The 13,600-nt window shown below is 38.4% G+C and overlaps 1 protein-coding gene across 5 annotated transcripts in view; it reads right to left on the reverse strand.

Annotated features, from left to right (window-relative positions):
• The window catches only part of diaph2 (diaphanous-related formin 2), a 330,230-nt gene that overhangs the window by 229,773 nt on the left and 86,857 nt on the right, over positions 1 to 13,600 (reverse strand). For all 5 annotated transcript variants that reach the window (XM_035649042.2, XM_035649041.2, XM_035649043.2 and 2 more), the window contains one exon: positions 13,051 to 13,190. In XM_035649042.2, coding sequence (XP_035504935.1) covers positions 13,051 to 13,190 — 140 coding nt within the window. The remainder of the gene's footprint in view (positions 1 to 13,050; positions 13,191 to 13,600) is intronic.

Raw genomic sequence — 13,600 nt, forward strand, 5'->3', positions numbered from 1 at the left:
GAGGGTGGGAGGCCCAGTGTGGTCACAACCAGATTATGTCATTAGCATTACTTGTTTCCAGGCCCCTAACTGTCAATAAAACAAAATGCATGGTGCAATTTTATGAAATTAACAGGGCACAAGTCAATGAGTTATCCCGCCCTTTTGACAATGATTTGAAATAATAATGGTCTGAGTATTAAAGTAATTTGTATTGACTCAGTGAGTCGGAAGAAACCCTCAATTAGGGATGAGATACAACAGCCCGAGGCAGTTGGTGAAGTTGAGGTATTTTCTTTGATCTTTGACTAAATTAACACGCGCTGCAACCCACCGCTACTCAAATTTCATTAGAGAATGAGCAAAACCAATTAATAAGTTATAAATATTTACTGTAGTATATAACGATGATCTGTTTTCTCAATAAAAACAAAAACGCCATAATGTTGTGAATGTCGTTTGAATGTTTCCTTCCAGGAGAACAAAATGTTGGGTTGGTTTGGTTTAGATGTTGATTTACTGCCATAAAAGAACAAACAAACTGTCTCCGTTTTCTGCAGAATAATAATGCAGCTGTGTGTATTTGTGTTACAGAGGAGGCAGGAGTGAATGAGAGACTAGGACAACAAAGAGGGAAAGGAGGTGACACGGCTGAGGGAGCACAATCCAGTAAATCCACAGCATTTGTTCATGCTCCTTAGTAATGATGGTAATGTCAGCCTTGGGACGGTAGGAAACAGAACCAATATTTGTGAAGAAAAGGGACATCTAAAAAAATATATATATATATATCCTTTTGATTTGCAAATTATCATTTAATTTAACAGATATTAAGATGTGCTTTGCAATCGAGTTGGGTATGTCAGCAAACAAGTAGCATATATATAGTATGTCGACTGTGTAGTATTACTTGCATAGCATACTTCTCTATCCTTACAAAAAAGTATATATATATATGTATGTCTTAAATTTCTAACCTTGTCTTTATTAACTTGATTTTCTTACATGTATTATTTCTACACCTCTATCAATGTACTAATCATGCTCATCAATGCTCATTCTCCATTTTGAGTTCTTTGTTGAGGGGATTATGTCCCCAAAATGGGATTTTCAACAACACTCAATTCTGAAAATAGACTGGTTTAAAAGTAGCATTCTTAGTTATTCTAGTGCTCGAACTTTGAGAAGAAGGGAGAACACTTCCATTCTTTGTTGGTAGAGATTTGGTCAAGAGTTTGTTAAGGTAATATCATTTTTTCCCTCCATCTATTTCATCACAACCATGCATTTTGGGGGTATCCAAAAGTCAGAATTAGAATAGTTTGACATTGAAAACCTCAACTGAGCATCACAGCATGACGAGAGCTAAAAACTTAGCTAGGTGAAGAAGATTAATCTAGAACAAACACGCACTTGCAAAAGTTTAAGTTAAACAAATTAAAGAGATTTGTTAATACCTTCAGAGAAGTTGCATTAATTAAAACATTAAAACGGGGGTAGATCTTTCTTTTTTTTAAAGTTGGAACAGATGTTTGCTGAATATATGTGCAGTCTGCTCCATGTTTACCTTCCCTGTATTGTTGTTGGACTGAAACAGAACAGGCATTAAATAAAGGAGGGACTGGAAATGTCTGCGCAGTAAATTTTTCCTCAAGAAACATCCGTCTTGCTGCAGGTTGCACCATAATGCAGTCCTCAGAGGTTTTTGAGGCACTAAATGCTTTGACTCCTCCCTGCATCTTAGACTGTCGATCATTTCCTGTCCCCTCACGTATACCCTCAGGTCCTCTGCAGTTGCCTTCTAAATGTCCCCAAAGTCACCACAAAGAAAATGAGAGTTGGTACTTCTGCAGCGTTTGTCCGGAGGCTAAATGCCCCGTCCGTGTTCATCAGAAAAACTGCCTCGGAGGAAAGCATTCCATTACAACCAAGACAAATAATAATAACACTGCTGTTAGCATTTGTCCATATGTGACATTACCATTACTTGAAGTAATAGTCTGTTTCTACCTTTCCGTCATGAGAATGTTTTCTTTATTGTAATGTGATTATCAACAGTAATATAAACAAACCTAGAGTATTATCACGGTATTCTATCTCTTTATATACATATGAATGTAGCGACTCAACATTGAAGGAAGAAGATATCGAATTCTTCCCTGATCAGACTTTTCCTCTAATGTGGGCTTACATCCAAGGATTTCAATAACTTGTGGGGGAACTTGTTCATCTAATATTGATGGCTATAATCCTCTGGTTAAGTGCTACCAAATTGTGTTACTTTGTGCAATCATGTATATTCCGCAGGCAAAATTAAAAATTCATGGTCGGTCTTAGGGAAGCAATTCCTTAGTTCATATTTTGTGTTATTTCTCCTGGCATGATACAGTAATGTTGTAGAACTGTTAACTGCTATGAAACGTATGCACAAAAAAATGTCCAGTTTGGCCCGACACACGAGTGTTTAGATACAAACAGTGTGTTCACTAACAAAACGTATGTTCACTACAAATCATCATCAATAGTCCATTGTATTCTGCACTTTGCTAGACTGTGTTTGAGCAAATACTTTTCTATCCATATATCCCATTTCTATACTGCTTATCGTGTTCAAGGTCAACAGAGTCTCTGGACCCATCAGGCATTTCGTGAAAGGCAGAATAAATTGCAGGCGGAGAAAATCTGATGGAAACCCAGCAGATTCAAACCCATCACCATCATGCTGTGAGGCCACCCCATGGGAAAATATGTGCATGTATATTGGCATTTATGCACAATATCTACTTCTGTATTTACAGTATTTTCCAGGGAAGCAGTAGTGACTCTGCTTTAAATAAAAAACTATCACCCCCTCAAACTCCAGACAGACTTGACACAGCTCACACCAGATGGCACTTCAAGGTGCTTCACTAAAATGCATCAACTAAAAGAGAAACAGAGGCACTTCAGTCATCGTACATATAATTCCATTAAAGCGATGTTTCGCTGCATTCCATACTATGCCACACACGTATAGCCTCTACACATTTCCCCGAGTGGAATAAGTCGTGCTTCCTGTTGCCACTTGTGGTTGTGTTCAGTCTCTTGCTCAAGGGAAAACAACAAGTTACAGTGTATTTAGTTCTACTGAACTAAATACATAGCAAAGACTGCTGGGCAAGAGTGTGTGAAGAGCTCTGCAAAGAGTTGGCGAGGGAAACATTGGTACATGATGAAGAGTTTGCTCACAGGTAACAACAGCGACAGAAACGGTGAGAGATAGAATCTCTTTCACCCCCTCTGTTTGACTGATCACTGGTCTCATGTTCACACGGCTCGTTTGTGCATTGATTCCAGTCTATAGACCACTTTTATTATTTTATCATGGCTAGGTGGGGAGCTCTGTATTTGAAAGCTTCCTAGCAAGTGCAATATCTTTCATATTGTATTACAGGCAAAGGCATACAACTGTCCCTCTGTGGGACTACCAACCTCTTCAGTGCTATATTACTACAGCTCTGGCTCGATGCTCTTTGCAACAAATAGTTCTGAACATTAGAGCTTGAAACCAAGCACCACCGGTGTCTGCTTAGCGACTTTCCATGGCAAACATGGAGTTATATAATATTCTGATCAATTTAATAGCCTGCTGAAATAACTGTAATGCACAGGGCATATCGGGTGACAGACATTAGATACCAAATATTAACTGTACTTCCCCACGATTCACACATTTTAAAACCATTGTGAACATCAGTTTTTTTCAGTTGTTTAAACCATTAATGAATATGATTTTTTTGATTAGAATCAAAAACTACTAACCACTACAGACATTTCAGTATTACTGGTTGTGGCCTTTGTAACCGTTATCCACTCCATTTAAATATTAATAAATCATTGAATGATTCCTGTGGCATGTGATCACTCAGGGTTCATCTTTAATTTGAGGAAAAGTGACTGTTTTCCCTGATGTTAGAGCAATAACTGAGTCCCTGTAATAATAGAAGATGGATGAATGACAAATTAGAAGCGCAAATATTCATCTTCTTAGATAATTCCCACTAGTGGATCATATTGTGGTGTTTTTATTACTTAGGCTTACTTGTGCTTGGAACCTTATGCAACCATTACCTCCATGAGAGCGTATTGTGTGCGTGTGCCATAATTCGGCTCACTAGCTCAGGGACCTGACCCTAGTCATTGAACGACTGCACACAAGTAAGTTATAACCAGTAGCATCGCTAACAGAAACATATTTTACAAAATCCTTGACAGAATTCATAAAATCTACCACACAGCGTTTCCCTGTTTGTTATGTTGACCCTCATTCACAGGAACCTCCACCTCACACATAAGTGAATTAAATATTGAAGAGATCGTCGATGGATATGGTAGAACTAAGATACATCGAGTATAATGGACACTGTCAATCCAGCATTAACTCATACACGGAGCAAAAATTTCAGACCTGTGTTGAGCTCAAGAGAACAATGAGCAGCTGATATCCTTCACATTTAACTCCAGGTAACACAAACTCTCTCCATTAAAGGGATAAGTGTACTATTTCTCTTTACTTAGCTATGCTGATTATATCATCGGGCCACTATCTTCTCACACTTTCAAAATGTAATGCATCACACAGCAGACAAAACATAGCGACTGTGTAGATGAAATGTTCATTTGATGTACATAAAATAGTACAGGGTCATTATGTTGCAGCAGAGGACTTATAACAGAATCAACTAGGGTAGTACTAATGTATGATACTGGTACCAATACAAGAAACATAGTCTCCTGGTGGCAGCGCTTCACCAATGTGACTGGTGGTGTAACCAAGCAAGCACAGGAGTGCAGTGCTCAAAACAAACTTTGCACTTCTAATTGTATTTGAGTCCAAATGTGGCTATAACAAAGACTAAAGATCAGGCCTTTTTAAAATAATTGTTCCCCGTCAGACACACAGGAGCTTCTGTGTGTCTGACAAAAGGAGTGACAGGTTGGTGGTGTCTCAATATCTAATATGTTGGTGTTGTGATTTGTGATTTGTGATTTTAACAAGCTTAAGAGCCAACAAAAAAAACCTAAGCCCACTGCGGCAGTCTCAGGCAGTGCCGAAAAAGTTGAATGAGGAAACATGAAGTAAGTCATCATCAACAGCTTGATCGACATATTCAGGCAATAAAAATGTTTGGAGAAAAAAAGTCCAAAAAAGTTTTTGACTTTCATGGCATTGCAGATTACACTTTTACTAAGGTTAGCCAACACTCAGCAAAAAGCAGCCTGCGAATATCGAAAATGTTACTTGGTATGCTAATGTAGTTTTCGAAATCTTAGTATGAAAACAACACTATGTGAAATGCTACTATTAACAAGGAAATGTTTTAGTATGCACAATGACAGCACTGTAGTAGTGATGACAACAATAGCAAAAAATAAAAACTTAAAAAAGGTAACGCTGTGTACCATCACCATATCAGTTCAAATATGAATGGTACCAAACCCTACTCATCAATAATTAAAGGTAGACAAAAAGACAAGACCACTAAATGTAATTGTTTGGTAAACCTTTAATCTCTATAAGAAGTGGAGATCAAAGAAAGGTCAATTGTGTTTAATGTGATGTATCTATATATTCCTCAGCTATGAGTTTTATCTCATATGATGTGGGAAAAGCAGTGCCAAGCACAGCTTTGAAAGAAAGGATTCTATGTTCTTTCTATTTTCAAAGCCGTAAAGCTGCCATTTTGTTTTGTTGCTGGCGCCTTTTACAGTACTTTTTTTTTTTTAAACGTTGCAACATTTCGGTGTACACCTCCCAGAATGTGTGCGCATGTTTGTGCAATTATTAGATACCTGCTGGGAACTACTAAAATATTAGGACAGCTCTGCAGCTCTCGTAAATGCCGGAGAAGACAAGATGACTTCCGTATGTTAGGAAAGTTGATAATTGCTTTTATTCCTGAGGATGACAGAAGAAACAAATATGCGTCACTCTGTGAATGTGGACCAGATTGGACAGATTTCCAGCTGCGATGTTTATTACACAGGGTCTCTTGTGATTCTGGATTATGTCCAACATACTAGAAAACATTAAAATATTTCTAGAAATTTAGAAATATGTTTAAAGGTATAATGGTGTGTATACCAATGACCTTGTTGAGCTCTATTAACAAAATAGTTATTGTGTCTGAAGGCATCATCTTTTCCAAAATATAGAGAAATGGCCGAAATTAGAAACAGAATGGAGGATAAGGAAGACTTAAAATGAGAATATATAACAGCAATGTCAAGTTAATTCCTGTACCTGTGCGAGATAACTTCCAACTGAATCAATAAGGAATTCAAATCAGATATTACTTAATTATGTGTGCATCACTCTGGGGCCATAACAGATATGACTATCTCAGAGGTTAACAGATGGTGTCATAAAATCAAATAGGCATCACTCTTAAAATATACCCAGACAGTGAGGACATTTATGTCTCCAAAATCATTTTCACTGCCTCTGAGGGAGAAGGGCGAACGTCAACTCTGAAGTCAGCCACAAGGGTAAAAACTAGTTAACTTTTTCATTTTTGACTGCTTGCAACATCCGTTGAGGAAAGTGTCATAAGATCTGTGTCAAATTTAACAGTCTAATAAAACCCTTTCAATAAATGAGACTGATGCCACCATCCTGAAAACTGAAGGACAAAAATACATTGGGATTCGCTGATGACTGGATTATTTCTGTTATTTCCAAAAAGAAGGTACCTTGAAATCATAGCCTACAGACCTCTACAAAACAATTTACGTAATTCCATAATCTATACTGTTCTATTTCACATTGACAAGTGACAGAGAACATTTGTCTGAGGCCTGGATGGTGGTTGAGAGTTTTTAATAGTGTTTGTAATAACACTGGGAGTCGAGAAAGTTGAGACCCATTGTGCAAAGAAGATTACCCCACTGGACAGCGTCCTTTCCTACTGCACTTCGTCTCCATCTAGGTAGTTTGTCTATCCTCCTGCCTTCCTCATCTTTTCCTGGAGTACGTTACATCTTGTTCACAATGGTCGGAAATCAAATTGTTATATTTTCTTTCCCATTACTCTACAAAGTAATGGGATGGAAAGACATTTTGCTTGATTCAAAATGTTCAGCGGGATCAGGCTACCATGTGTCCTGAGGAAGCATGTACCCATGAACTTCACTTCAACATTCAGGCTTAAAAAAAAAAAAACTACATGTAAGATTTCCAAATTAATATGGAGTCTGATTTAGCTTACAAAATCAGTACCCATTATAACAAATGGATATAGGGGATCAATTATTGATGAGTCACTAAGATAGGGCGCTATTTCCACATCAGAAATGACAGCAGCTGGAACACGCTTTCATCTCAGTGTTAGCTCATTCTAGTTGTAATGAGATTCACACTTTGTGTCCGTGCCACATGAGATTTCTGGCTTTAGTTGTTGAAGGGGGTATATACAGCCCGAGCGTCGTTTAGGTCCTAATATTAGTTCCAGCAGTCAGGGTAGCAGATGGAAGGACGGATATGCTCCTTTATGCCGGTGTTAATTGGCTGTTGTGCAAACAGTGGACAGAAGAGGCCAAGGGATTAAGCATGGAGGGTATAAAAGTACAAGTAAGTGCTACTTGTAAAAAAAAAATGTAAAAAAAAACATTAAGTGTTTGTGTCAGCTTTAAATTGTCATGGTCTTACTTGAGTATGCACCAAACAGATGAAGTGTAATGACAAAGTCACTAATATTTTTTCAGTGTTTAGTATTTCACTATTTCAATAGTGTAAATACTGTTAATGGTCATATAAGAGTTAATGTGGCTGTTAGAACCAAAAGAGGGGATAAGGGAGTCTGAGTTCTTTGAAGATCTTTGCTCAGTTATTACATGGGGAGCACTTTCACTGTACTCAGCAGAAATGTCAGTGTTCCTCAGTAGGTTGTTGAATGCTTTATCACGCTGGGCATTAGGGCAGTCAGTCAGTAGGACAAGCAGCTTTATGTTAACAAACAAAGAAACTCCAATGCTCATAAAAATCCCATGACCAGTGTTCCATGCAACCCCTCGGCGCTCAACTACAAGCATTTATCCAGGAAAGGCTGGTGAGACTGATTCAGACTCAGAGAGACCTTTTGTGGCAGAGGAGCAAGATCATCACAACAACCCACACCTCGAGTGTCGAGAGACAGAGACAAACTCTGGTGTCAGCAAATGTCTCCCGTCTGCACAACAAGACCCCACGAGAAAAAGCCTGTGATAAAATGTCTGACTTGTAGTGTGAAGACCTCACATAATAAAAAGCAACGGGCCCAGTTCAATTTTGCTTAAATATGTCTCAGGGATCTGAGAGCTAGCAGACCTAATATGGAAGTCATGGTCGGGATTTGAGAGAGTCGTAGCGTAATGCTCAGGGCTAAACCGAGAAAGGTTGGGGCCATGGATGTGTGCTCTGCTGCCCAAAACCACTAAAACTGCTCCTATTCTTGTATTAGAAAGTCTATTGATGTAGCAGCATTTGAGTAAGATCACAATGGAGTGAAGCTTCTGAGCTGCTTCAGACTGACATTTCCAAATAAAATGGAAAGGTAGAGTAGGCCTGCTCATGTATAACCAACATTTAAGCATACATGATACAAAAAGAAAGTTTTTGCTGTAGCTACTGTAAACAGCAAACATGTATTGGCTTTTGAGATATTAAATAACTTTTCACACGTGCAAAACAGAGAGTAAAGACATGCACGTGAAAAGGAAAGCCAGACCGAAACACCCAAGGACTTTTCTTCTACTAAATGAGAAATTTAATAGGAAAGTGATTTTCTGTAAATTGGCATCTCACTTCATGTCAGTGGATTAAGAAATAAATGAAAACTCAATCTGACACTTCTAAATTAAGAACCGTGTATCCAAATGTGAAAAAAAATTTCAAAGGGAGATAATGAAGTAGAGGACGAGGAAAAAAACACTGGTTTGGACAAATTTTAAAAGAAAGACAAGTGGGAAACGATGGGTAGATGAGGAGACGAGAGTGGAAACAGAGTATGCAGCGGACGCTCCAGGCAATGCCATCTGTGGGCAGATCTGCAAAGGCTGCGTGCCACACACCTGTGTGGGACTGCCTGGGAGATAAGGCCCTGAGCACAATGGCCCCGTGGCCACCTGGGCTGCCAAACAGGTGCACAGCATAGCCAATTAAACTATTAGACAAACACAGGCTTCTGGGAGCAAATTAGCAGGCTGCCCAAACATCAGAGGAAAAACAAAAAGCAATGGTAAGCACTGCGAAGAACAACAACACTTTAATGGTGAGACTCTGGTTCCCGTGTGCAGATGTTTCAAAGCTAATGAAGACACGGACTGGTTTTGATTGAAATGAACAAATTCATGTCGAAAATGTCTCCTTTGTTTAAACAAGGGTCGCAAAATACTTATTACTATAAAATACTATTATATAAATACTATGAATGGAACTGCCAACCTTATATTAACGATCAGGGCGGTATTTTGCCAATCATTTATCAAAAGGACACTGACATTTCTCGAGTCATCAATACCAGATACATTAGATAGAGGTAGAAATAGACAGAGAGGTTGGACTACCAAAAGACCCTCTCCAATTTTTAGCCATTATTGCCATACAGTGTTTTCAATGGTCAGAAATTACTATATAATAAATAATAGATGGAACAGTTCTTGTCTGTCAAACAGAAAATGAAATCAGTAAATGACTGTTTTTGTTTGTTTGTTTTGTCAGCCCACTTACATGGCATCCCCCAGGTCAACTCTGGGTGATAAAATAAACAGTTTTAATAGTACATAGTAATAGTAAATAATAATATGCCTCAATCTTCTTTCATGTAAACATTTAGAGGCAACTTTTTGACGCTTCAAAAGTTCAAACAGAGGCTAATTGAGTGGACAATTTTTAAAATATTTATCCCCCCGCAGAGACGGACCACTCTCCCACATTAAGGACACTAATAGAATTTACAACATCAAGCTATTTTACTGTTCCAAATGGATATTAAAGGAATTATTCTTCCATCAGTAAAATCATTGATGAAAACCCAACTTAAGATTCTGCATGAAGACATGTTGAACACGGGTTAGACAATCTTGACAATGTTTACCAGGCCTTTACCTCTGGGCTATGATTATTTTATTTTTTTTGCCAGAATGAGTTTTTTTTAATGACATACACTGTAAGAATGAATTATCAATTATCATGGTGAAATAAATGGTTGAATATTATCATTAATTTATTAGTCAATCTCACTCAGCACATATACAGGCCTATTACTAGACAGCCTTTACCCCCCAAAAAATTAAATTAATGTCTCCAAATACCAATATTTAAAAACAGGCCATCTGATCCTTATATGAAGGTGTGAATTAATATAAGCATGAATGAACTGCTCTCCCATCTACTTCATGGTTATTTTCAGTATAAGATAACATACCGTACAAAGGTTACATTAACATAGCGCCGTTGGAGGAGAAGCAAACCAAATGTGGATTTCCTGTGTGTTGTGATCCATGATAATTAAGTCCATTCATATTAATTAGGAGTAACCTTATCCATGCTTCAAGAAAATAACCAGTCCCTTTCCCCAGGAGAGAAATAATGAGGGGTGCGAGGACGAGCGCGGGAACAGTGTTGGTCAACACTTCCCATAGTTCTCCTCAGCACACACATCCGAAAGGGACTTTCTCCCTGGATGGACATGGTAATCCGTGGGAGGTGACTCCTCCACAGAGCAACGCTCCCTTACACACTGGTCAAAGGTTCAGCCATTTGAAAATACCCACAGGGCAAGCCTGGCCTGGCCTTACATCCCCTTGGCACCAGTTGGCCTTTCGGAGTGAAGAGGCTGACTTGACTTCCCACAGCTTGCTGGAGACTAGAGAGAGCGACTTCACAGCTCTGCAATCACTCGAGGGATAATTACTTAGCTACCCAGCAATTCATTATACCACACAGCATACACCATATAAAATGTGAATTTGTGTTAAGCTTAGTATATTATGAATCTATGGTTCTTTTGTGTGTACAAACGTATATAACTATATACTTCAAATCAGTGTGTCAAGTGAATGTCAGTGGTTGGACCACTTCCTCTTCCAAGTTTTAATTGGAAGAAGAGTGTTGCTATTAATCCATTGTAACCATTTCCATGTACACTTTACCGAGCAATATATTAGTAAAAGCCCTCTCTTTGCTATAGTCTCAATTCTCTGTAGCTTGAATTCCACAAAAGCTTGTTAACATTTCTTTTAGATTCTGCTCCAAGTTAACATCACATAATTTCTGCAAATGTGTCAGGTGCACATTCATGGTGCTAATCTCCTGTTATACCACATCACAAAGATGTTATCCTGGATTCAGGCCTGGTGACTGGGGAGGCAACTGAAATAGACTGAACTCATTGTCACGCTCATAAAAACAGTGAGATGACTTTTGGGTTGTGACGTGGAGCATTATCGTGCTGGAAGTCGCCATAAAAGACTGGTAAGCAGGGGCCATTTAGGGAAGCATATGGTCAGCAACAATAATCAGATAGTCTGTGGTGTTCAAATGGGATATTCTATTTTATTTTTTCCAAGAGAACACCATTCTTTTGCATTTTCTTATAAAGTGGTTAAAGCAGGGATGCAGCGGTAATGCTGGCACTACCACACAGATTAAATAAAAGCTCCTCTGGGGCCATGCGGGCAGGTCCTCTCTCTGTACCCGGGTCAAAATAAAAACTATTTCAGTTATCCAATGACCATTTAACATGCAGCATTCATTGATTCACATTAAGAAACATCTCCTCAACAGAGGGCTGGTAAATAATTTAGAGGCTGTGCTGTCACTAAGGGTTCTGTTGCACTAGTGGGACCAAATTAAAATTGAAGATCTCATTTGCAGGAGAGAGCGAGGCCTGGCCTTGCAATGAAAGGCTCAAGTGCCAATCAAAGTTCAACAGGGCAGAGCTGTGAAAATTATGTTTTTATATAGGTCCATAAAAGATTTTGGGAAAAAGATCCAGACACCGGTCCTTTTTAGTTTGGTGAAATGGAGGCAGGTTGTAGACAGTTCTCAGAATTGTTGGCTTTTATCTATTTGAGCTTCATGGACAAAGTCGTCTTGGTTGATAGACTCACTCCTACCGACCATGAACTTGTGCTCGTTGTGGTCTGCTGCACAATTGACCATGTTTTGTGTTGTTTTGAGTTGTGTTGAGTTGATCTTTCAAACCTAGCTAATCTATCCTTGTGAAACGAGTTCAATGACATTTTCTTTACACAAAATATTCAAAAGGGAGAGCCATATTAAATCTTTATTTCATCAATAAAAGGGAATAGTGAACTGCATGAACTGTCATCTTCATGATATTCTAGGTGCATATGTATCCAAGACATTTAATGAACAATAATTACTTCTTTATTCTCCATGTGCAGGTTGTGTTTGGATCCCACTATGATCGACAGCAGTCTTAAATTGGATTAAACTTTATCTAATATTTATACTTAAAATTGGAAATTGTGAACAGGATCACAGCAAACTGTTACCATTGTTCATTTAAATCTATTTTTTACAACACTACCTTGACACAGAAAACATATGGTTTTGTAAAATCGGTCAAGAATCTACTACTATAACTCACGCTGTGGTACGTCCTACTCCTCTTTCCCTTACAAAATGAATGGATCCCATAATTTTCTTCCAAGAATTAGTGATCATTGTTAAGATTATGGAACAGTAGTGTTTCCATTTACTCTGTATTTCTTCAAAGGATACTTTCATACAGCAATGTTCAGAGGAAAAGTTGGGGAAGCTTCCAACACCTAATGTGTTTATCCTCATTATTTTGCACTCAAAAATCTAAAACTATACCGACAGTTGATCTTTCACAGCAAGGTGAAACTTCATATCTGTTTTTGTAGTTATGAGCAAAAATTGAGTGATGAAAAATAAACCCTCTTTTGATCTGGATGAACCTTCTATCATTGTGCCAATGATGAAGATATTATTTCTGCTGCTGTATTTTCAAACATTCCTAAGTACAGGGCACAGTTTACAGCGTGTGAATACAGGATAGTTACCTGACAGGGTTACTTGTGAGAGACACTCTGAGGGACTCCAGGCAATTGAGCAGCTTTTCTTCTGTGATGCCAGAACGCAGCTCGTGGACGTATTCTTGCGATGAAAGCGTACACTCATGCTTGCTGTTCCTTAGTCCGCCCTGAAAACAAATATCAACAGGAAAATCATTAGACCACCATCATATAATGTGACCTCAACACCTATGGTAAAGTGATTCGTGGGGGGGATACCATCAATAACAAAATAATTTGGGGAATAATGATGCAAAACTGATTTGTGTCAATGTATGGCTCCACAATTTAAGCTTTGAAATGCAGTAGTTCCACTAAAATGAGAAAACAAAAATTCTACAATAAAATGAAGATGATTAGAAATTGTTTAGTCACTGTCTGTCATCAGTAGGTGCAGTTGTTTGAATCATAACCAGCAGTGTATGAATGACTTCAAATTTGGATTCTCACAAAAGGTGTAAGTGATAAAAGCTTCAGCCAGAACTTTTGTCCTCAACAAGCGAAGACTCGACTGTTGGACGCCACTCAAAGAGAGCCA

Source organism: Scophthalmus maximus, chromosome 9 (genome assembly GCF_022379125.1).
Source record: "Scophthalmus maximus strain ysfricsl-2021 chromosome 9, ASM2237912v1, whole genome shotgun sequence".
In the NCBI taxonomy this organism is placed as follows: Eukaryota; Metazoa; Chordata; class Actinopteri; order Pleuronectiformes; family Scophthalmidae; genus Scophthalmus; species Scophthalmus maximus.